Source organism: Myotis lucifugus, unplaced genomic scaffold, assembly GCF_000147115.1.
Source record: "Myotis lucifugus unplaced genomic scaffold, Myoluc2.0 scaffold_0, whole genome shotgun sequence".
NCBI classification, from domain to species: Eukaryota; Metazoa; Chordata; class Mammalia; order Chiroptera; family Vespertilionidae; genus Myotis; species Myotis lucifugus.
The window spans coordinates 24133770-24159431 of NW_005871048.1; the positions used below are offsets into that span (position 1 = coordinate 24133770).

At 39.3% G+C, this 25662-nt stretch overlaps 1 protein-coding gene across 12 annotated transcripts in view; it reads right to left on the reverse strand.

Annotated features, from left to right (window-relative positions):
• The window catches only part of CAST (calpastatin), a 110046-nt gene that overhangs the window by 474 nt on the left and 83910 nt on the right, over positions 1 to 25662 (reverse strand). For 9 of the 12 annotated variants that reach the window (XM_023749811.1, XM_014467927.2, XM_014467873.2 and 6 more), the window contains 12 exons: positions 23116 to 23217; positions 22533 to 22616; positions 20743 to 20793; positions 20509 to 20580; positions 18463 to 18564; positions 15415 to 15516; positions 14239 to 14331; positions 12935 to 12970; positions 12452 to 12544; positions 11112 to 11183; positions 2488 to 2553; positions 70 to 1594 (listed from right to left, as the gene is read on the reverse strand). In XM_023749811.1, the coding sequence (XP_023605579.1) occupies positions 2503 to 2553; positions 11112 to 11183; positions 12452 to 12544; positions 12935 to 12970; positions 14239 to 14331; positions 15415 to 15516; positions 18463 to 18564; positions 20509 to 20580; positions 20743 to 20793; positions 22533 to 22616; positions 23116 to 23217 (858 nt within the window). In that variant the 3' untranslated portion in view covers positions 70 to 1594; positions 2488 to 2502. Of the gene's footprint in view, positions 1 to 69; positions 1595 to 2487; positions 2554 to 11111; positions 11184 to 12451; positions 12545 to 12934; positions 12971 to 14238; positions 14332 to 15414; positions 15517 to 18462; positions 18565 to 20508; positions 20581 to 20742; positions 20794 to 22532; positions 22617 to 23115; positions 23218 to 25662 lie in introns of those variants that run through there. The other 3 variants (XM_023749800.1, XM_023749803.1, XM_023749801.1) reach the window with 3 other exon arrangements.

Genomic DNA, 25662 nt, shown 5'->3' on the forward strand with positions numbered 1-25662 from the left:
GTTTTACCTTTTTGAACAAACAAAAACACCCCACTTTGTACTACCCAAATGGAAGAATTAGAGACATAGTTAAAATCCCTCAGGAAACATGTGTTTTATTTTCTTGTCAGTGCCTTGAAGAGGTCTGTTCAGTTACCATAACACTGGCTTATATTTCCCAGACGTAGAATAATAGAAAAATGCCCCGTGTCTCTGATGGGACAGACATAGCATTTAAAGTGGGTGAAGCTTGAAATCCCATAGGTACTGCGTGATTTTTAAAAAGAATTTATAGAGGGTGTTAACAAAATTTGACGCCCATTATAAGCAGTGTTATTGTTTTTGTGTCTCTCCCCCCCTTATTAAACAGTATTGGTGGTGATACATTTAGTGAAGTCAGCTAAGTCCTAATAAAACCCCCACACAAAGGCTAAGGAAGGCTGTGCTCTCTGAAATAAGAAATTCCAAATCAGTGTATGATATGTACCTGATATCTTTTCCTGCATTCACTACCGGGAAGTAAAGATGAAATTAAATATTTATCAAGATCTCATCAATGACCTCAGTGCTATGTTCATGAGCAATTCAGAAAGATCTAAGAAACCATTCGAAGTTGCAGGACAACAGAGCCTAGTTCTTAAGTTTCTGTGAGGGGGAAGGGAGCGAATTTTTAAATTCCAGATTTCTTTTTTTAAAGCAGAAGTTCGGTTTTGTATTGGGTAAACCTAACTTCCCATAAAGCCAGGTGCTATACAGTGCAACAGACTAAGCAAACAACCGCTACTCAGGTTTTATCTAGAGTGAGTGGAAGCACAGGGTAACATCGTAAACCAACAGAGTTCAAGCCATATGAATATTCTGAGTAGATTTTATTCTTGGAACTTGCTATGCAGTGAAATATAGTCTGTATCTTGCTCTTCTGACTTGATTCAAGTCTCAGTAAGTATGTTTTGCGCGGCTATAAGGTGCATAAGTCCTAACCTCTGGTAAAGAGTTTAACCTGAAAAGAGGAGCAGTGCTTCCTGGTCTGTCCAGGTTACCTATCAATTCATTATTAGCAGCCCAAGAGGAGATATGTGCCCGATGTACAATATTTAATGGGCTTATAAACATTAACCCAGAGAAACATCAAGTACAGTTCAAAAGCCCAAGGGGAAAGGGGTAATGAGAAATCAGAACATTGACGAATGTTTACAGCATTGTTTTCCAAATGCTAACAATAACAACAAATTAAGTGCAAACCAAAAATACTAATGAGATTTACAGGCACTGCGTGTAGAATGTGCAAAATTTTGCAAAGGTTTTTCCTGTTATTTTTTTGTGTGTGTGTGTTGCTTTAAGAAACTATCAAATATATCTCTTAGAAATATAAAGTTCCTTTCTCTCCCAACTGAAGGCAATTTTTAAAAATTCAAAGTTTATCAATACTCAGTACAATAGCACAGGTGAACCAGGCAAATTCACTTTCTGGGAAAAGAATAACAAACCAACGTTTAGGATGTCAAAAAACTCAACAAAGATCACTGTCTAGAAGCCACCCAGAAAAATTCGTTGTCAAAGCCTTTTGTTCTTCAGAAGTCACCAACCACCAGCTGAAGATTTTATATGTAGATACCTTGAAAAATTCAGAGAAAAATCCAGTGAACCACTTTGGTATGTAGTTTTTGTTGTTGTTACAAGGCATAATAAATGTAACATTTAGCAAAAGCATATATATATAGACAAGAAGGAATTTCCTAGAAGTAAACATGAAAGTGGATTATTCATATAATTTTTTTAAATTTTGGAGGGAGTCTTTAGTTCTCATCAGCATACCTCCCTCATTATGGGAACTAAAAGTGGAACATGGTGAGAAAAATCTGTATTTTTATTTCCTTTAGGCTTTGTTTGGCAAGCAATTATAAGCTTTTATACTTTAGAATAAGATCTCTTCTTTTTCAAGTTAAGGGTCCAGCTCTCAAGATAGATCTCAGAGATTCCCTCATCAATGCAAACTCCTGAGTCACCATAACGTATAATCAAACATAGTATTTGGCCAAAAGTAGTCAATCTTTTCCTTTGCCCTTGGTTCCAAAAACCCTGTAATTTCTACCAGACCTTAAGGGGTACTTCTCCTCACCCCTCATGTCTTGGTATCAACAACACAGGGGCATTTTACTATAAGAGGTAATACAACATGCTAATTTTGCTTTGCCACAGTAATCTGCAAAATTATGAGCATTTGGGTTTCAAAGAGTCAGCTAGACTTAGATGGTCATTTTCTTCAAGAGCCTGGCCTAATACTTTAAAGAGCTCTTATTATAAGATTTTTTTAAAAATATTTCAACAGCACAATCATCCCATTTAGTGCTTTTCAGAGAATTACTCTATAGATTTTGCAATGTGCATTTCATGCCAATCGTTGAGAACATGAAATACTCAAGAAGTAGACTTAGTTTCTCTCGCCTAGAACACATTAGGTTGGTAGAAGATACCGTTGCCCTCATTTGCAACAAACATCCAACTTACCAAATAGTGTGAACTTTAACTTGTATTTTTTTCATCAGCTTTTGGCTTGGAAGTTTCCTCCTTTGCCTAAAAGGGAAAGCAAAACCATCAAAGAGCTCTTTCTTTTCTGGATTAAGTATCATAAAACTGATCAACCAGAAGATCCTTATGAGGAGATGGGCTTCTAAAAATTAAAGGGGCAAAACTTGGTGATCAACCAGAAGATCCTTATGAGGAGATGGGCTTCTAAAAATTAAAGGGGCAAAACTTGGTAGTCAATTAGGGAAAATGAGATGGTTCTTTCTAATTATTTTTGTATTTAGCCAAAACACTCTGAATTCTTCCCCTTCAAGTTTATAAGTTAAAAATAACCTTAAGTGATTCTAAATGTTTTTCTTTAGACTTCCTTTTTTTTTTTAAGACCAAGGTATTTAAAAAGAACATGGGATATCTCACCATTGGTTTATGTTGTCTTTGATATCTTTCAGCAGTCACACAGTTTCTAGTCTGCAAATCTTTCACTTTCTTGGTTAAATTTATTCCTGTGTTACTGTTTTTTGGTGCTATTGTGCATGGGATATTTTCTTTTTCAGATGTTTCATCATTAGTGTAAAGGAATACCAGTGATTTCTGTATGATTTTTTTTTTTATCCTGAAAATTTACTAATTAGTTCCAACACTTTTTTGGTTGACTCTTTGGGATTTTCTATATACAAAACCATACCAGCAAATACAAACAATTTACTTTTTCCTTTCCAATCTGAACATCTTTTATTTCTTTGTCTTGCCTAAATGAGCTAGCTAGGACCTCCTATATTGAATAGAGTATTGAGTAGGAGAGTGGGCACCCTTTTCTTGTTCCTGATCTTACAGGAAAAGCTTCAGGTTTTTGTGGGTTTTTGACATTGAATATAATGTTTGCTCTGGGTTTGTTGGATATGGCTTTTATTATGTTGAAGTATGTTCCTTCTATACCCTATATTTTAAGGGTTTTTATCATGAAAGCATGCTGTAATTTATCAAATGCTTTTTTTTGCATTTATTGAGATGATCATGTGATTTTTATCTTTAATTTTATTTATGTGATATATTACATTTATTGATTTATGTATGTTGAACTCTCCTAGCATCCAGGGATAAATCCCAATTAGTCCTGGTGTATAATCCTTTTAATGTGTTCCTGAATTCAGTTTGCTAATATTTTGAGAATGTTTGCATCTATATTCATCCTTATTTGGTTTGGGTATCAAGGTAGTGATGGCCTCGTAGAATGACTTTGGAAGTGTTCCCCCTTCCTGCTATTTTGGAAGCATCTGAGGAAGCTTGGTGTTAATTCTTCTCCAAATGTTTGATAGAATGCACCAGTGAAGCCATCTTGTCCTGGTGTGTGTGTGTGTGTGTATTGGGAATTTTTTGATTACTTATCCAATCTGTTTACTCTTCATTGGTCTGTTCAGATGTTCTGTTTCATCCTGATTCAGTCTTGGTAGGTAAGAAATGTTACCATTTCTTCTAGATTATGTCATTTGTTGCCACATAATTATTGATAGTAATTTCTTATGTTCCTATGAATAGTTGTAGTAACAGTTGTAATATCTCCTCTTTCATTTCTAATATTATTTATTTGAGTCTTCTGTTTTCTTAGTAAGTAATAAAGGTTTGTCATTTTTTTTCTTTTTGAAGATCCAGCTTTTAGTTTTGTTGATCCTTTCTACTGTTTTTCTGGTCTCTATTTTATTCCCACTCTGATTTTTATTTCCTTTCTATGTTGGGCTTAATTTGTTGTTCATCTGTTCCTCAAGGTGTACTAGTAGATTTAGGTTGGGGTTTTTTTTCAGACTTTTCTAAGTTCTTAATATATGCATTTATTGCTATAAACTTTCCTCTCAGAACTGTTTTTGCTGCATTCCACAAGATTTGACATGTTGTATTTCCATTTCTACTGGTTTTGAGATAATTCTTATTTCCCTTTTAATTTCTCCTTTGACCCATTGGTTGTTCAGAGTGTTGTTTAGTTTTCACATATTTGTAGATCTCTCTTCTTCTTGTTCATGTCTAGTTCCATACCATTGCAGTTAAAGAAGATAGTTGGTATGATTTCAGTCTTCTTAAACTTGCTAATTTTTGTGTCTTGTCATGATGTATGCTGGAGAATGTTCCAAATGCAGCAGCGGAATGTGTATTCTGCTGCTATTGGGTAGAATGTTCTTTGTATGTCTGTTAAGTCAATTTGTTCTCAGGTATGGCTCAATTCCCACATTTCCTTGTTGATTCTCTGTCTGATTATCCATTTCCGATAATGTGATATTGAAGTCCCTTACTATATTGTTGTTTATTGTATATCTGTCCCCTAAGATTTGTTAGTATTTGCATGTTTTGGTGCTTGGGTATTGGGGGGATATATCATTAGAGTTGTTATATCCTCTTGATGTATTGACTGCTTTATCATTAGATAATGACTTTATTTGTCTCTTGTAACCATTTTTGGCGTGAAGTCTATTTTGTCTGATATGACTACACCTGCTTTCTTTAGGCTCCTGCTTACTTAGAATATTATCTTCCATCCCTTCATTTTGAACCTCTGTGTGTCTTTAGAGCTGAAGTGAGTCTCCTGTAGGCAGCGTGTAGTTGGGTCCTTAAAAAAAAATTCTTCCACCTGCTCTGTGCCTTTTTGATTGGTGAGCTTAATCCAGGTGATTATTGATATGTAAGGACTTACTGCTGTCATTTTATATCTTGCCTTCTGGTTTTTTTTATAACTCTGATCTGTCTACCTTCTGATCTGTCTACCTTCTTAAGCTGATAGTTGTTCATGGCGATTTGTTCATTTGCCCCACCCCTACCAACCATTTTTTGTTTTGTGTATCTGCTCTAGATATTTTTGTGGTTACCATGCGGTTTACAAACAAACAAGCAACCAAAAACCCACTGCCTTCACGTGCGCTTGTGTGTGTGTGTGTGTGTGTGTGTGTGTGTGTGTGTGTGTGTAGTGGCCAGAATCATGTTACTGACAGAATAATGACACTACAAAGAAATTTGTGTTATAATCAACTTTGCCTTGACAATTATTGTAAACACTTTGTTCATTTCTTTTAATCACAGACAAAATCTATTGGGAAATTATAAAATTATTTAAAAATTGAAAAATTCCTTTTCCTGCTGATAGCAACTTATCTTTGTTCACCTATAAAGGTTGTATCCTTTTACTCCTCCCTTTTATATTTAACATGATATATTATCTTTTTTATGCTGTGAATTTGTTATAAATTGTAGCAGCTGTATTTATTTTTAATGCTTCTTTCCTTTAACCTTTATGCTATAATTGTTTAACACACCTTTCTGAGAATTAGCATTTTCTAATTTTGAATATCACTGTAATCAATGTTTTGTGTACTGTTCTCTTTGCTTTTCAGTGTGAACTCCTTTCAGCATTTCTTGAAAGGCAGTTCTAGCTCCCAGCGCCCAAGCAACAAACTCCCTCAGCTTTTGTCTGTCTGGAAAAGCCTTTATATCTCCACATCTGAAGGGTAACTTGGCCAAAATGAATATTCTTGGCTGGCAATTTTCATTTTTCAATGCTTTGACTATGTCATTCCACTCTTTCCTGGCCTGTAGAGTTTCTGCTGAGAAGTCTGCTGATATATTAATGGGGATTCTTTTCTTTTTATCCCTGACTGTCTTTATAATTCTTTATCATTGACTCTTGACAGTTTCATTATAATATGTCTTGGAGAAGGTCTTTTGCGTTGAGATAATAAGGCATTCTATTAGCTTCATGGACTTTTATGTTTAGGTCCTTCCCCAGGTTTGAGAAGTCTCAGCTATTATTTCTTTAAGTAAACTCTGCCCTCTTCTCCTTCTGGTAGACCCATTATTCTTACATTGCCTTTTATAATGGAGTCTGATAGCTCTCATAGGGTTTCTTCCCCTTTAAAAAGTCTTAGTTCTCTCTCCTCTTCCGCCTGAATAATTTCTAGATTCTATCCTCCAGACTGCTTAATCTTTCTTCAGTCTTATCTGCCCCATTTCCAATGCTTTTCTAATGTATTCTGTATCTCATTTATTGAATTCTTTGGCTCCAGAATTTCTGGTTGGTTCTTTTTTACAGTTTTTATGTCTTTGATAAAGTACTCCTCTGTTCATTAATTATCCCATTAGTTAATTGAATTGCTTGAGTTTTCTTATAGGTTGTTGAATATCTTCATAACAACTATTTTGAATGATCAGTTAGATAAGAATATTCCATATGTCTTTGAGTTTGGTTGCTGCAAAGTTGTGGTTTTCTTTTTGTGATACTGTATTGCTATGGTTTTTCATAGCGTTCAATGAAATGTGCCTCTACCATCGCATTTGAAGTAACAAACGCCTTTCTTATTCAGGTGATGCTTTGTTTACTGTGATTATGTTTAACTGACTGGCAATTAGAATACTTAGACTTTTCCAGACATTGGCTGTATAGCACAAGTTTTTGGTTTCTCTTACTAGAGCTGATTTACTGCTAAAGTTGGGAGCGTGCCTGTGAAAATAAGCTGGCTTCAAAAAAAAATTGAAAGGCTGGTGGCAGTGTGGGGAGAGATACATGCTTAGCACATGGGGCTTTGGGTGTGCCCATGGCCGGGTAGGGGGATCCTCGAGTAGGGGAGTCCTGGAAGTCTGTTGGCAGACTTTTTGCTGTAATTCAGGCAGAAATGAGTTACCCTCAGTTCTGTTTCTGCCCCCATCCCCCCCAAGTCATCACTGCAGTCTCTCCTCAGAGAGAGCACTAGGCCCCCCTTGCTGCACCATGCATTGCTGGGAAGATCCCCACCCACTTCTTCCCCCTCCACCTCCTCTGCCAGCAAGGTTGCCACTATGCCACCATTCTCCTGGCTCTACCTCCTCTGCGGTTCAATCCACCCCTTTTCAGATGCACAGACGGAAGGACCCATCAGGTATCCTGTGCAGTCACGTGCAGTTATGGAAGTCTGAAGAGTTGTGAATCGAAGGGGAAAGGAAAAAGGAACGACACACACGGCCAGGATGCTGACATCACTCTGTCACAGTCCTTGTTTTAAAGCTTATTTCGTCTAAATATAGCTACCCTGGATTTCTTTCCATTTCTATTTGCATGGACTATCTTTTTCCATCCCTTCACTTTTCAGTCTATGTATATCCTTAGATCCGAAGTGAATCGCTTATAGGCAGCACATAGATGGGTCTTGTATTTTTTTGTGTTTTTTAAAATCTGTCTTTTGATAGAATTACATTTAAAGGAATGGTATTGATGGGTTTGCACTTATGGCCATTTTGTTAACTGTTTTCTGGCTCTTTTGCAGCTCCTTTTCTTCTTTTTTTCTCGCTATCTTGCTTATGATTTGATGACTTTCTGTAGTGGTATGCTTAGATTCCTTTCTCTCTATTTTTTGTGTATCTACTATATCATTCAGCTTTGTGGTTACCATGAGGCAACCTATATTTATAACAGTCTGTTTTAGGTTGATAACTTAAATTTGAATCCATTCCAGGGCTCTACACCCCCAACCCATTTTATATTTTTGATGTCACATTTTACATCCTCTTATGTTGTATATATCCTTTAATTACTGTAGTTATTTTTTACCCTTTGCCTTTTAACCGACTAGTCTACCACCTTTACAATATTAGATTGGATGTTTCCTTCCCCAATAGGCTTCTGGGACCCCTATAATGCAAATGTTGTCCCATAAATTCCTTAAGCTATCTTCATTTTCTTTTCCATGTTTTTTCGTTTTGCTACCCTGATTCTTCTTCAATTAGTCTATTGTTGAACCCTTCTAGTGTATATTTAAGTTCAGTTATTGTGTTCTTCAGCTCTGTAACTTCAATTTGGTACTTATATTTTCTGACTCTTTCTTAAAGTTCGGTGTTCACCCAGTTTCCTCCTCTGTGGGTCTCATGGAGTTTGATGAGCATCTTTATGACCATTATTTTGAACTCCTTATCCCCATTTGGTTAAGGACAGTTTCTGTGGCTTTATCTTGTTTTGTTTGGAACACATTCCTCTTTATTTCCTGGTACTGTTGGTTTCTATTCTTTAGATAAAATGGCCACCTCTTCCGGTCTTAAGGGAGTGGCCTCATGGAGGAGATGAAGCTTATCATTGAACCTTGTTCTAGCTATTAGTTGTCTCTCAAACCTCTGTGATTGTCCAAGCAGCCTGTGTAATGGAAGTGGCTCCCAGGAGCTGAGGGGGTGCTGAGATTTGTCAGAGTTCCAAAGCGGGGAGTGTCCCAGTCAGGACCTAGGTTCAGGCTGACCAGAAACCAGACCCTCAGGCAGCAGCTTTTAAAGTATGCAAATGTATAGTTCTGTGGGACCCCCAGGGTTCAGTCGCACTGGTCATCTAGAACTAGGTGATCTAGAGGTGTCCCCTGGGAGCAGCTGCAACTACTGAGGCACCAGAGCAAGGTGCAAGCTCCTTTCCAGGAGCTACTGGCAAGCTGCAGTGAAGCAGTGAATGAGCACAAAGATGGCACTGCTGGCTGGAGCAAAGGAGAGCAACGACGGTACCCATCAGCCTCTGTCCCCGGTAAGTAATTCCCCGGCCCCTAGTCTGTGCTAGATGCCTAACCTTCAGGCTCACAAGCCATTTAAGCCTCTTTCACAAAAAGTTTAGGAGCCTCTCAATTGGCTGCCTCTGTGCTGGGCTGTTGAGTCCAAGTGTGCAAGCCCTTTAAGGACCATGTTATCAGCTCGCTAGAGCTTGGTGGCTACAAGCCTTGTTGGCTTTCAAAGCTAGATGTTTTGGGGCTTTGTCTTTCAGGTGCAATTCTTAAAAATCGGGCGCCAAAAGTGGGCTTCAAACTAAGTTCTTCAGGGAGAAGTTCTGGGTTTTGAGTTCTCCCCAATTATGGGTTGCCACACTAGGGGTGAGGTTTATGCCAAGATTATATATCTCAGCCTCTCCTACCTGCTTTGATGTGGGTGTGTTTTTTTTCTCACTTGTCCAATGAGTAAGAGTCACTGAGCTAGTTTCTGGATTTTTTTTTTCTAGAGGAAATGGTTTCACCTATAGTTTTAGATTCCGTGTCCATGGAAGGAGGCGAGTTTAGGCTCTTCCTGTGTTACCATCTTGAATTGGAAGTATCTAATTGTAGAGTTTTGATGTAGCTGGGCTATTGGTTTTAAACCTGTACCTTTAGTTTCTCATGATAGTTAGGGAATCAGAGTAGTAACCATATGAATCAGATGTTTAAGAATTGGAATGGGTCCAGAAGTTATCTAATCCAATTTCCATTTCTTTACTGACAACAGTTTGAGTAATTTAAATAATAGGAGAAGCTTGAAACTGGAACCTAAAGCTTCCACTCAGCATTAGTTCTACTTTCTAGAGCAACATGAAAAATCATATACAATAGTATTGAAACTCTAAGATCTTCCCTAATTCTATATACTACTTCTATATTCTTAAATTTATATAACCGTATTCTCTGGTGGTATCCCATCCCGCCTTTTAAAATATCTGAATTTGCAATGGTTCTTACAATGAATAGCATATCATAATCAAATTGACTTTTTTTTCCTTAATGATACACAAAGTAATGGTTTATTTTATAGATGGTAATTTAGATTTAATGAACTGCAGTATATGAACCTGTACTGTCTATGTGTTATCCAAGTGGAAATGTTCAGTTGGAAGTGGTGGCCTGGGTCTTTAGAGAGGTGAAGGTGCAAAACGCATCCACCCATCCCAATATTCCCTAAACTCTCAACCACATGACAGCATCAGATCTAAGAGAGATTAATGATATAGCTAACAGCATGTCATTGCTGATCTCAGGCAGAGCTCAAGATGAGGAAACAGAAATCTTGGATCTTTCAAGGATGGAGGGAAATAGGCAGAGGGCTACTAAGTTTGAATATTGCTTTTAGAGTGAGGAAAGAACTTACACATATTTACTGTATGGGGAAAATTGAGATGAAGAAACTGAAGATTTTGGAGGGAGTGGATTATTGACTGCTGGGAGAGAGGGTTAGTCAATGGGTAAGTGGGAAGAGGACCTTAGGGATTTTCTGCAGTGACCTCCACTTTTCTTTTTGAAGTAGAAGGCAAGGCCATCTGCAGACAGGGGGATGTGGCTGGGGAGGGAGTGTGAAGACCTGACATTGGACGCCATCAGTACTTTGTGCGATATTCTCCAGATCAGAATAGGACTCTAGTGGTGTTTTTTGTTTTGTTTTTAATTTTTTTAATTGATTTCAGAGAGGAAGGGAAAGGGAGAGATAGATAGAAACTTCAATGGTGAGAGAGAATCATTGATTGCCTGTCTCCTGCACACCCCTTACTGGGGATCGAGCCCACAACCCAGGCATGTGCCCTTGACCAGAATTGAACCCGAGACCCTTCAGTCTAACACTCTATCCACTGAGCCAAACCAGCTAGGGCGACTCTAGGGGAGTTTTAACGGTTGTGATAAGAATGCTCATTTAGGTTTCTAAAGTACCAGTTAGTTTTTTTTTTAAAGTCTTTAAAACTTCAATTCCTTTACCAAGACATGGGATAAGTAGTGTTTAATGCTTAAATTTTTATTCTAAATAGATTCCAATCAGAAATTAAATGACTAAAAGGATAAATGCCACTTGTAACTGCTAAATTAATTTGTAATATATTTAACAGCTCTGTTTACCTTTGCAGAATTCTTTGCTTTCCCCCCATTCTTGGGTGCTTTGGAGCTGGAAGCAGTCTTCTTATCTTTGTCCTAAAGCAAAGGAAAGGTAATGAGGCTATTGCCATCATTAATCCATCTATCAATTCAGACTATTCTTTTTAGTAGCATGGAGATCTCCAATTAAATAATTAAAAACTTTGGGCGTTTTAGTCAGGATTTTTCGAACAATGATGAATGTATACAGAAGTGATTAAGGTTGGAGGTAAGAGGATAAAAATGAGGGAAATGTGGGTCACACTGATGCTCTGACAATTTCCATGATGCCTGTGATTCACCCAGACCTTATGAATAAGAATAGGACATTGTTTTCAGTGTTACAAAGAGAAATGAAGATAACCACAGATAGCTGGGCAAAGTCACGTATAAAAATAAAGCCCACTCACCAAAAAGACATTATTTGAGTTTCCAGGAATGAGAAATCAGTTGCTGAGGCAGACTAGGAATTAAATCACCCAATAGGGCAGCGGTTCTCAACCTGTGGGTCGCAACCCCTTTGGGGGTCGAACGACCCTTTCACAGGGGTCGCCTAAGACCATCAGAAAACACATATTGTTTTGTGATTAATCACTATGCTTTAATTATGTTCAATTTGTAACAATGAAATTGGCGGTCACCACAACATGAACTGTATTAAAGGGTCGCGGCATTGGGAAGGTTGAGAACCACTGCAATAGGGGAAGGACTGGAAAGTCAGTGATTGGGAGATATACATAATAGCAAACCGAGATCTACGGTCAATTTCACTTTTTCTCCTGATTTATGGAAGGGTATAATATAAAGGTAAAATGCCACACACACACATTTTTTTCATTCACTAATAAACACATTTTGACATCTTTTATATACCAGGCATTTTGCTAATGCTAAGCACAGAGGTAAAAGGCATATCACTACTAAGTGAAGTACACAGCTGAGTGGTGTAATACACATGTGACCATAGGTAACCCAGATGGCAGGGAAGGGAGAAGTGGTAAGAGAAGCCTTCCTGAAGGAGCTGATGGTTGAACTGGGCCCCGAGGGATGAGGAGGAAGCATTGTTGTACAGCATATAGTGTGGCAGTAAAAAATGATGGCAACATGGAAAACATTTATGAGATAATGTTATGCACTGTATTTTATGGACTCTAAATACAACTATATAAAATATATATAGATGGAAAGACAAGAAATGTACTAAGTAGTGTTTGCAGGGTAGTAGAATTATATTGTTTTCCTCTATGGCATCAATTTACTTTATAGCCTAAAATTATATGTGTAGACACACATTCAAAGAAAGTCAATATGACAAAGTACAGTACCTTTGCTGTGTTCTCTGAGGTTTCTGTACTTGAAGAACAGTTGTCAAAATCCCCTGAGAGGGAATCAATGGGGTCATGATCATCTGCAGGTTTCTGAAACATTAATAGAAATAACCACCAGTGAAGAAAGCAAGGAAAAAATGCTGGGTAGTACCTTTTTCCACACCCCTTATTAAAAAAAAAACTTGATGACATTCTTTTTCTAATGAAGTAATGTTTTACAAAGGAGATATTAAAAAAAAAATATTGACAGCAAGTTGCTTAGTATTCTCAGAGCCCTGATTTTCTCATATGGAAAACGAAACTGCCTATTTTGAAAGGTTCTTGGGAAGACTGACTGAAAAAAAATAATACACTCTTAAATACTCTTGGCATCACACCAAGCACAGGGTGGACATTCAATAAATATTTCTAAATTGCAAAAGTTGCAGCTAGAATTTAAAAAAAAATCTTTTTATAGAAATAAGCACCTATGGTATTTACCTTTGGTTCCCTTGTGGGTGGCTTCACTGGTTTGTCCTGAAAAGCAAAGCAGACTGTTGGTTAGACATACATTTTTATAAAGGTTTACTTAAGTGTAGTCAGCGTTTATATAATCAATATTATCCAATGACTTGACTTGGAGAGTATATATTTGCAACAACTGATTAACCTGGGTCCCTACTCTTCTCCACCAGCTTTGCTTAATTACCACCCTATAACTATTTCAGTATCCTGGGAGAAAATGCGAGAGTGAGAGTCTGGTCCTGGAGGTGAAAGAAACACTATTTAGGAACTTTCTGCCATCATGTGTCACAATTCTACTTAAAGTATTACAAAAGCAACTTGTGATTTTATGTCTTAGTTACTGCAGCTTATTATAGGTCAGAAGGATTTGAGGAGCAGTCTGCAGAGCACAACCCATCAGGGATTTTTTCCATCTACAAAGGCAAGGACATTAAATAATTCATTTCCCAACGATTCAAGCAGGATCAGGTGGGACTACCAAAGCAGGGAGGATTGTAGCTGGGTGCAGAATTGCTATCATGAGGAATACTGAATGAAAGCAAGGAGAATGGATTCCTGTAAGAGAGACACTCAAGCTGATAACCCCCTTAAACCAAATGCAGGACAGAAAGACGGATGTAACTTAGACTCCCTTGTTTGTATTTGATGAACAGGCCTGGAAAGGGTTATGTGTCATCTAATTGACTTGAAGCTAGGAGCCAAACAGAATGGGGAGAGATACAGGCCAGGTTGACCTAAGAAAAACTGGCTTTTATGTTAGAGGCAAAGGCCAGGATTTCTTGACAGAATATGTTTAGCTATAGAAATGGGACTTATGATTGAGGATAGGGTTTTGCGGGTGTAGGAGAAGGAAGAAAGGGAGACCCCAGGTTTGCAGGTGCCTTATTTGCCCTATTAATTATTCCAATCCTAGCTCCTTAAACAGAGAGACTGCTTCAGTTAGGATTACAAATACCATTATTCTTTTTGATAGTCTTTTCTTGTAAAAAGAATTCATCTGTGTACATGCCTTGGAATCTCTGTTGAGCATCAGTGAGTGACTGCACATTATTCAACTCTCTTTACACCACGGTGTCCACATAACAGAACATCAAACAATACTGGTGTCAATAAATATTAAATAGAATCCTAGAAAGCCTGTTCATCATGGGCACATTAAACATAGTCACATTACACTTTTATGCTCCTCTTAAAGTGTGCCCTCCTAGTCATGCCAAGTGAGGGTTGAATTTAAAAGGCTTTGTTATGTGTATCCAATCTGGACATTTGCCTTCGTTTACCTTATCATCGTTATCCAAGAGGTGTCTGTATTCAGGTGGGATAGTGTCATCTCTTTCTCCCAGCTTGTCTCTATGTTCAGCTTTCGCTCTTTCCTATAAACATTGAATGGATATAATTAATTAATATTCCTTTCCTCCTTTGCTTATAGAATACATTGTGAAGTGCAGCATTTTCAGCATTTGTTGTATGTTATTTTCTGAGGCAAAACATATGATCTTTTTTTATTTCTTAAGCAAGAGAACAAAATGCATGACCCATGTGCTTCTATGTCAGTTTACATCTGTGAATTTTCCACCTGTATTTTAAACTGAAGTAAATTATTAAATAATTATTCCAGAAACCATGTAAAGAGATAAAATTCAAGGGCATAAAATACCTTTTTCTGTGAGTTTCACTGTAGCTTGGCTTTAGATAGGTAGCCACTATTTTTTAGCAACCCTGAATGGACGCGCTGACTTTGCAAGTGAGAAAATGCCTGCTGTTAAGTAAGCAGCACCTGGAGCCTAGCATCCCACCTCAGTGGGGTGTGGCTGGTCTCTCCCCGGCCCAGGGAGTGCTTTAGATTTTGTTTTTCTGCATCTTTTAAGTTTCATTTTTCAAATATAGGCTAAGTTCACATTCAGTATTCCTATGTAATGATTCTTTGAAATGTCTTGTTTTTGGGACACCAATTTGGATGGTCAGTTTACTTCCTGGCTCCAAGCTAAATGGATTGTTGAATATTGTATGTTAAGTATAAATACATGGTGTATAAGATATGGAGAGATAACAGTCTGTGCCTTGTAGACACACCTCTGCACAGTGTTGAACCCCTGGTCCCATGCTGCCTTCCTTTTGGAATTCGCACACAGTTATGCCAGCAGAGAAGGCTTCTCGGGAAACCTCTGCCACTACGTGCACAGACTGTGCCAACCTAAGAAACGCACACTTATGGGTGTCATATGCTTTTCCATCATAACAAGGTTTGGTCTCACAAACAGGACATTTGCCTGAATCTGTGACACAGCATAGTCCTCACCGAGGAAGTGAAGAAATCAACAGAGACCACAGAGAGGGGAAAAAATGAAACAGTTATCCAACTATTCACTAACTCCAGACAAAGTTGGAAGTTATTTTTTTTTGTATGTGTGTAGAGGGTATTCTATGCTGTGAAAAAAGCCTTAAATTTTCTTTACCTTGACTTTATCCTTTATTGGCTTGTCGTCATCTGGATCAGGCTGCCTTTGCCCTAGACTGTCCGAAAGTTGATCCAGGGCATCGTCGAGTTCTTTGTCCTTCTGTTAAAGTAAATCTGAATTAATCACTGGTTGGCCAAATCAGCTCACCCGTTGGAGAGTGGCCCCAACACCACCACTAATACTTCCATGAGGATTTTCACGAGGGAGATGGACTGGGTGGGTGGAAGGCACTGGACTGCCAATCCTTGGCCAGTGCTTTTCTCTCTGCTCTCTGGCTCTCAGTGACCTCTTGGCACCTGTCTACCCCTGCCCCACCCCCAGATATCTTGCACCATCTAAGAAAAGTCTCTAAAAAAATAGGGTTCTCTGGCCTGATTTGCTTGGAAATATGTCTTAAAATGCTTTCAGTGTATGTAACACTACTGGTAACAATCTAATGTCCCCAGCAATGAATTATTATAGTTTAGTTTACTCTTTGATTCTGGAGTATATTCATTTAAATACAGATTACACCTAGTTTTGGTGATGGCTCCAAATAAAATATTAACTAAAACTAGACCCTCTGATGGAAAAACTTATTTAAAAAAAGGTAGCATTCTAAAACATACTTGTGAAAGGCAGATGCATGCAAAAAGAAACTAGACCACCTTCATAAAACTCTTAGGAGAAAACATAGGCAGTAAAATCTCTGACATTTCTCTTAGCAGTATTTTTTTCTGACATATAGGCAAGAGAAACAAAAGAAAAATAAATGAGACTACATCAAACTAAAAAGTTTTAGTACAGCAAAGGAAACCAACAAAACGAAAAGACAACCTACTAAATGGGAGAACATATTTGCCAATGATTAGGGGCTAATATCCAAAATTTATAAAGAACTTGTACAACAAACAATCCAATTTAAAAATGTGCAGAGGACCTGAATAGATACTTCTCCAAACAGGACACACAGATGGCCAATAGACATACGAAAGGATGCTCACTGTCACTAATCACCAGACAAATGCAAATTAAAACCACGTGTTGGTGGGAATGCAGATAGGTGCAACCACTATGGAAAACAGTATGGAGGTTCATAAAAAAAATTGGAACTGCCTTATGACCCAGAAATTCCACTTCTGGGTATATATCCAAAGAAACGCAAAACACTAATTCGAAAGGATATATATACCCTTATGTTCATTGCCAGTGTTATATACACTAGCCAAGATTTAGAAGCAGCCCAAGTGCCCATCAAAAGAGCAAAATCCTACCATTTGCGACAGCACAGATGAACCTAGAGCAGTGGTTCTCAACCTTCCTAATGCCGCGACCCTTTAATACAGTTCCTCATGTTGTGGTGACCCCCAACCATAAAATTATTTTCGTTGCTACTTCACAACTGTAATTTTGCTACTGTTATGAATCGTAATGTAAATGTAAATATCTGATATGCTATATGTGTTTTCCGATGGTCTGAGGCGACCCCTGTAAAAGGGTCGTTCGACCCCCAAAGGGGTCACGACCCACAGGTTGAGAACCTCGGACCTAGAGGGTATTGTGCTAAGTGAAATGAGTCAGTCAGAGAAAGACAACTAACATGATTTTACTTATATGTAGAATCTAAAGAATAAAACTGAAACCGACTCAGAGATGCAGAGAGCAGACTGATGGTTGCCAGGGGGGAGGAGCACTGGGGGCTGGGTGAAAAAGGTGAAGGAATTGAGAGGTGACAAAATAGTCATGGGATATAAAGTACAGCACAGGGAACACAGTTTATATTTAATAACTATGTCTGGTGCCCAGTGGGTCCTGGAAAGAGGGGGGAGGGAACACTTTGTAAAGTATATGATTATCTAACCACTATGCTGTACACCTGAAACTAATGCAAATTAATATTAGATGTAAACTGTCGTTGAAAAAGAAAAATAATTGAAAAAGTAAAATCAGGAATCTTTTTGCTTAAGAAGAAAAGGCCTTTGATTGTGGATGTCTACTAACAGCCTCCGTCGGGGCAGAGCCCCTCACCTGAGTATTAAGAACTGAAGTGTTAAGGCAGCCTGGGTTATTAATGATTCCTCCTCTCTGCGGCACAGGGGCTTTCATCCTGTGGGTGTCACACACACATAGCATTTTACTAGCTTTACGTGCTCCCTGAGAGCCCAGGATTATAGCTGCTGCTGGTGGAGCTGCCCACCGCAGGGTCTGGGCTTTGTCATTTGTGCCTCTGGATATTTTCAGATGCTCCTGAGGCTGACCCAACAGGCTGAAAACTCACTCAGAATCTCTGACTACAGCACTAAGTGAGCTTTGATGCTACATCAAAAGGAGAGGAAGCATAGCTGACTTCACTAAAGCTACTTCATCTCCATCTAGCAAACCCGGCACTTCTCAACCAGGGGAGATGGGGTCTGGTTTAGGGCAATCTCTGTCTTTTGATGTGCCGTGGTCTCTTCGATAATTTCACATTTGGTACTGCACAGAAAATTAATCAAGGAAGTCTGGAAGAACTTTGATCCCTCAGTCTTGCCTCGGAACATGTAAATAATTAAAACAGTATTGATGCTGAGGTTTTTCTATTGCTAGCATGAAAATGACACATTTTTAACTGGTGTGAATGGGAGGAAAACAATGCCAGTCCATGATACGTTTGTTTTTTGGGGGGAGAAGCTCAAATACTGAACAATTCCATAAAATAAACTTGAAGTTAAATAATGGATAGTATTTACGGCGTGTGTTAAGAAAAAAAGGAGAAAAATCAATGATCAGAAAAGCTGAAAAAAAATTTCAAATCACATAATTTAAATATGTACACACTGCACTTTCAATTCTAATAAAGCAACAATTTAAGCTCCTCAACTATGTATAAAATATTTTCACATATATTGTTTCCTTTGATCATTTTCAATATTCTGTCATCTCCCTAAGTCGCTAGTCTTCTCTCTTCTGAAGGTGCCCAATCCTTCTAACAATTTTTGTCTATTTCCACTTACTCTAAGCAGGAGTCCTACTTTCTTTCCTCTTGTTGCTACCGTGGAAAAAGTATTTATAAAATATGTTGCTTACCAGAGTGCTAGGGGGTGGGCCTGCAGAGTGCGTGGTTGCAGCTGGGGTTTGGGAAACCAGTTCGGAGATGGCAGCTGTGAGTTTAGTATTGTCAAATGGCTTCTGTTAAAAGAAAGACAGACTTTGATCGTTAATATGTTATATACAAAACTATGTTCACAATGCCATCACTTAAATACAACTCTTAATATAGCTTTATGATTGTCAATTCTCTTGATCCAAAGGGAAAGCCTAGTAACATAGAATCTTAAGAGCGATTTTTATTCTATTTCTTACTCCATGGTATTATTTTGCACAACTTCTATTCCTATTTATGATTCTAAATGGTGCTCAGTAATCTAATGACTTAGAGCTTCATGGTTTGTTTACACATTTCTTGTTATATTTTTGCAGTTTTCCAGCTTTCTTCTGTGTAATTAGTTGCCCTGAATCAAAGTTCTAGCAGTGGTTCTTTTTTTTTTTTTTTTGGTGTTAGCTAAATTCTGCCAAACTGCCCTCTCAGAAGTTACTAGGAAGTTATACTGTTAAAAGCAATGAATAAGCAAGACTTGCTCACCAAAATGAGGTATTTATCATATATTTCAAATTCTGATAATATATTAGGTATGATGTACTACTGTTACCGTTATATAGTATGAAGTTTCAGTTTTATTATTATTCCAGAATCTTTATGAAGTGATTTCTTCTCTCATTTTAAAAATATACTAAATCTGTCATTTATGTTCATTTCTTGATTTCTTTTTCCATTGCCCTGTGACTTTGCTTTCTGAATCAGAACCGTATTTTTTTAACCATTATTGTATTATAAAGCCTAGTGTTTAGTTAGGTTAATCTTCCCTAAAAAGAGCGAAAAATGTTTTTCAGTATTTTTTTTCACATTTTTATGCATTCCCTTTCAAATATATTTCAGAATAACTTTGAGTTATATTAAAGTAACATTACTACTTTTAAAAAATATTAACTTAAAAATGACTGGAAATAATTGTTGTCATCCTTTTAAGTATGTATGGGTTTTAATTTCTTCATATTCTTGTTTTTTTGTTTATGTCTTCTATTGCAGTTTTCTGTATATATGTCTACATCTTGTTAGATAATTATATTTTCTAATCTGTTACTAATATACATAGCATACATAATGTTATGTACAAAGGTGAGAGCAAAAACTTCTGACAACTCCAAGGAATCATTATTTTTTTCTACTTGTCACTTATTCTATTTCTCAACTGATACATATTTTCCATGCCATTGTCCACATAGGATTAAATAACCCAGACTTCACAGAAAAGGTTCTGCAGTTACATACGTTTGGAAACTCCAAAAGACTTACAATATGTTCGCATACAAAAAGTCCTGAAAATCCTACAGTGGAGAACCCTGCTTACGGTTACCTAACATTTTCCAAACTTTCTAGTAACACAATTCCCTTTGAAGGCCTATATATTCCACAGGAAGCTGTTTCCTTAGATGTAATTTGGAAAATGACCAAATTGTAGAATATCAATTGGTAAAGTTGTCTAAGAAGTAATTTTAGCCGAAACCGGTTTGGCTCAGTGGATAGAGCCTCGGCCTGTGGACTGAAAGGTCCCAGGTTCGATTCCGGTCAAGGGCATGTACGTGGGTTGCGGGCACATCCCCAGTAGGAGATGTGCAGGAGGCAGCTGATCGATGTTTCTCTCTCATCGATGTTTCTAACTCTCTATCTCTCTCCCTTCCTCTCTGTAAAAAATCAATAAAAAAAAAAATATATATTAAAAAAAAAAAAGAAGTAATTTTAGATAAACTCAATTTGAAATTCTCTTTTCATAGGTGTACTTGATAGAGTACACGCTCATCGGTTTAATTAGTGACACTGTTGAAAATATTAACTGTGCTGGAACAATAGTTACTATTTCATGATGCAACACATTTTTAGTGGCTACTGTGGGTTGAGGGCCATTAATTCTGTGACTGTTTCCTCAGCTCCCAAGTCAAATTCTAAGTCACAGGTTTCCATTGATTTCTGCCACTCTGAAAGTGAGGAAATAAACCCAGGAGTTTCAGACTTACAAGTGGTGAAGTGTCTGGGGGTCCACCGAAGTCCTTAGACAAGGCATCAAGAAGGAAGTCTTCACTCAAGGGCTGCAAGAACCAGGAAATGTATCAGACACCTCATTTGTCTCATCTTCAAAATGACGTTAGTATTCATAAGCTGGTCAACTCATTAAGAAGAGCTATGCCCTTCCTGAATTACAGTCAGGGCCACGTGAGAAAGACATGCTCAGAGAAAACGGGCTTGCTTACTGGGAGCGATTCCTTGGACTCTTTCGGCAGGAGTGGTTTTCCGTCTTTGTCCTATCCAGGGGGAGAAAAACATGGCACTGAGTCATGTCGCATTCATCCTAAGGATGGACCCTTGTAAACATTATCAGGTTATACCTGATGTTGCTGTGCGTTATCAATTAGATCATCATTTCAGGAAACAGTCTCTCACCAGAGAACATGCCATAATTAGTTCATGGCACCAAACAGCTCACATATACCAGGCACTCCCCGGGCACAAGGGCTACAAAGCAGATGGGGCAGCCTGTGACCTCGGAAGCCCACAAACAAGTGCCGGAAAAAACACGTGAACAGTTCATGTAGTGCGGCGCTTGGCGCTGTGACAGGGCGCCTGCAGGACGCTGTGGGAGCCTGGGGTGAGCCTGGGGGGGCTTGCAGCAGTTGCTTAGAAAAAGCTGGTTAACTTTAGAGGCAACATGAAACTTCCACCAAACAAAGTGGTCAGGGAAAGCCAATCAACTGCTAAAATTCCGCAAAGGGAGTGAGAAAGCAACCAACATCCCATGAGGAAGAGAGTGACCTGCCTCTACACATTTGGGGAGGGGGTGAGTAGGGACAGAACACGTGGCCGGTAAGAAGCTCTCTAAAAACCTTGCAACAGCAAACACACAAGCCCATATTACTAATAGAAATGCCATGGTCTCAACTGAACTGTGAAATGCAGAAGCAGCCCTAGCGGGTTTTCCTCAGCGGATAGAGCATTGGCCTGTGGACCCAAGGGTTTGATTCCAGTTGCAGGCTTCTCCCTGGCCCGGGCTCAGGTTGGGGCTTGTGCAGGAGGCAGCCAATCGATGTGTTTCTCTCACTTTGATATTTCTCTCTGTCTTTTCCTCTCTCTAAATATCAATGGAAAAATACCCTTGGGTGAGGATTAAAAAAAAATGCAGAAGCAAGCAGAATAATAAACGCTTAACCTGGGAGAGCTCAATAGAGCTCCCATCTTTGCCAGACAAAAGGAGCAGTGCACATGGGACGAGGAAGGGGAGTAGCAGGTGGACTTTCCTGAACTGTTCATGTTCAGTTGGCTATCCTCTTAAGTAACGGCACATAATGGAGATGACTGGCATCTGTTCTACTGCCCATGCATCTGCTCCTGTTCAAGTGGCCGAACTTAAACTACAAGAGTCATACTGGGGTCTCCCCTGTCACTTGTTCTGAACAATCTGTACATCCAAAATAAAGAAAACAGCGCTCTTGTTTTTCTTTATATCTAAAAGTTGCAAATTTTCCCTCATAGGAAACAACTGTCCATTTCCAGCTTTCTAAGTTTTCTTCTGGTATTGTAACAAACCATGGATTAGATGGGAAAAATTAGGTAGCTTACCAGTGGTCGGCAAACTCATTAGTCAACAGAGCCAAATATCAACAGTACAAAGACTGAAATTTCTTTTGAGAAACAAATTTTTTAAACTTAAACTATATAGGTAGGTACATTGTTATTAACTTAATTAGGGTACTCCTAAGGCTTAGGAAGAGCCACACTCAAGGGGCCAAAGAGGCGCATGTGGCTCGCGAGCCGCAGTTTGCCTACCATGGGCTTAGACCTTAGATTATTTTCACTTCAGGGAGGACTAATAATGCCAGTTAGGAATATTTTAGCTTCACATCTGGTGAGCTAACAGGATATCAATACTATTTGGTATTTGAAGTATTAAAAAACATCTTTATATTCCAGGTCTGCTCCTATGCCCTTTTTACGTATGTGGAATTCAGTATGAATTAAAGTAGAAAATACACCCCAGCCTATTTACCTTGGCCTCTTCTAGTCTATAATCAGGAGGAATTGTTTCTTCTTTTTCACCAAGCTTTTCACGATCCTCCTCTTTGGTTTTCTCCTAAATAGAAATTACACCATTTCCATTGTCAATACATCTTTTCTTCATAGAGCAGCTGCCTGAATGACTAAAGTTGAGGTAAATACTAGTACATCGTTAGGTTAGAACGTACATATGACCCTATGTGCAGAGTTCCGACGGCACCTTAATCTTTAACAGTGTCCCAGTTTAGCAGGCTCAGACCCCACCATGAGCCTGCTGGGCTCCAAGGAAGTCCCGAGGAAGCAGGCAACTGCCACTTCTCTCCCGAGCCCTGGGCAACAGGCGTGCAGGTGGGCCAGGGGAGAGCCCGGACTCTGACACGGGCATGCTGTCCATCCACCGCTGTGCTCACGCCTGATGCTCGCTCAGGCCGAGCTTCTTAAGCAGGGTGAGTGCAGCAACAGGGAAAGCCAGCTGGTCACGTGTTGTGGGAAACATTCTAAAAAATGACGCACTTATTTGGGGACCGAGGGTGATCAATGGTAGTTATTTCTAGAAGCATCTGAGCTGCCATTACCTTGACTTTATCCTCCGCCGGCTTTCCATCTTCTGGGTCCGCCTCCCGTTCCCCCAGGCTGCCAGCCAAGGCTTCCACAGCGTCGTCCGGCACCATGCCCTTCTACAATACAGGAGCGGATGTACGAAATAGGGGGTTAATGCCTCCCTTTAAAGAGACTACATCAAACAATTCAGAAGGGCACATCCTTATTTCAGACCTGGATAAGAAGCGCATGTTATCTTTTAATCATTTGGATTATCAACTGAATTAGAATCTACGTTAGAAATCAGAGCAAGTTTCATGTATTAAGCATGAAGTGTGTGCAACGGATATACTGACACTGAGAAACTTGTAAGCTATAACCCAGCGGTTTTGCTTTGGATATAAGGCAGGCAACGGAAGAGGTGCACCACAGACAAGCTGATAGCCAGGACAGAAGAAAGGAGTGGTTTTCGAACTGTTCTTGAGGCGGCGAAGGAAAGGTTTCCAGAGAAGCCCAGGAGAGGACATTCTTCTGGATGTGCTGTGAACCGGCCTGGCCGTCCCGGAGGGGGGTGGGGGGGCTCCTGCTGAGGCACAGAAGCCCACGTCGGCAAGCTGGCCTCACCTGCTCAAAGGGATTCACGCTGACCCAGGTGAACGCCTGTGGCTGACTCACCCAAGGGGCACAATGACACTGTGCTCCCTCATGATGTAGTGAGAACGTGGGTGGACACTGAGCATAAATGGTGTAAAAGGGAAAACAAAGAGGAAACTAACTACATTTGGGCTAAAAGAAAGGACTATACCTGGCTTCTTCCAAACCACAGGCCATGAGCCACATGTTAATGGCTCGTGAAATCAATTTAGAGTTCGTGGCCAGGACGTTTTGTTTTTTAATGAAACAGTAGAACAGAACACATCTTGCATAACAAGGATAAGTACCACTTATTAAACTGCTGTTTCTATTGTGTGGGTCCTAGGTTGTGATATCAATACATTTCCTACTATTGGTCTTGGTCAAAAATATGAAAGCCCCTGAATTAAACAGTCTCCCAAACTTTATTCTTATCAGAAAAGTCTATGACCTCATACTGAGTATATATTGGGATTTTAGAGTAAAAGTCTCTTTCTCTTGTATAGCTTGGCCATCATTCCAAGTGAAAAAAGTTGTTTCTCCGCTAAACTGCACTGCCTCAGGAAGTACCACCACCGAGGAAAGGGAGCCTAAGTGGAAAGTGATGTATCACCATCTAGTGGTTGGACGCTGCATAGATTTTATTCCAAGAGCAACAAAAATCCCTGCTGTAACTAATTTGTTCGGGATTATATCTAAATTGCAAGAGTTGCAGCAATCCCAAATCTTAGCCAAGCAACTCGAGTTGCTATCTGATCCCAGACACCTGCTCACACTCTATGTCTGCTTTCTCCTACTCTCTGCTGTAGAATCTTTCGAAACCACTCTTTCCTGAGCCTCTGTCCTTTGACTTAAGAAATAAGTGATTTCCAGCCTTAAAAAAAAGATGAAATACTGCCTCTTGTGACAACATGGGTGGATATTATGCTAAGAGAAATAAGTCAGACAGAAAGTCAAGTACCATATGATTTCACTCATATGTGGGATATAAAACTGAAAGCAACAAATGAACAGACAAGAAAAACAAACAAAAATTCATAGACACAGACAACAGTATGGTGGTTACCAGAGGGAAGGCGGGTGGGGAAGGTAGGGTAAAGGGGGTCAAACATATGGTGGTAGAAGAAAATTTGACTTTGGGTGGTAAACGTACAATGCAATATACAAATGGTAAATCATAGAACTGGACACTTGAAACCTATATCATTTTATTAACCAACATCACCCCAATAAATTTCATGGGGGAAAAATGTGCAACAGAAAAGCTTGGAGAAGCAGCAGTAGTCTTAAGAACTAAGGAATCTGGAAATAGGACTAAGGACTAAAACTTCTATTTCTATAGCATTTCACGTTGTCAGATTCAGAACCAGAACTCGGGTCTCTGGATTTCCTCAATAAACGTTCTTTACATACAAACAAGAACCACATGGTCACCTCCTGCCTCTGGTCTTTGTTACCTTTTGCTCACTAATCCTCAAGCCTTTCTGGAGTCCTCTGACCTTTATCACACACTGTAGCGATTCTCTCTGGTTCCCAAGGGTGTCACAATCCCAGAAATGCCAGCGAACCTCGGTGACGGTAATCCTGGCAACTGTGTGGTAACCAGAGCTGCTGGGGCACAGGCCCGGGAAAGGGGGTCAGAGAGCGGGAAAACAAGAGCTCTGTTTGTTTTCTGTCCACTGGACGCCCAATGCTGGGCTCTGCAGTCAGGGTGAGGTTGGAGCGGAAGTCACTGAGCCCTCTGAGGCCCTGGCAGTCACACTTGGCATGAGAAGTGGATGACACATGCTTAGGTCACAGGGTTCTGCCCTGGAATGCTGGCTATTATCGTCCTGATTCCCATCACGGCCTCTGTTCCTACTCCTTCTCCAACCTGTTCTCAGGTTCTCTCCTCTCTCCTGGTCTTTGCCACCGTGGCCTGTGCCTGGCTCCCACAATGCTGAACTTCT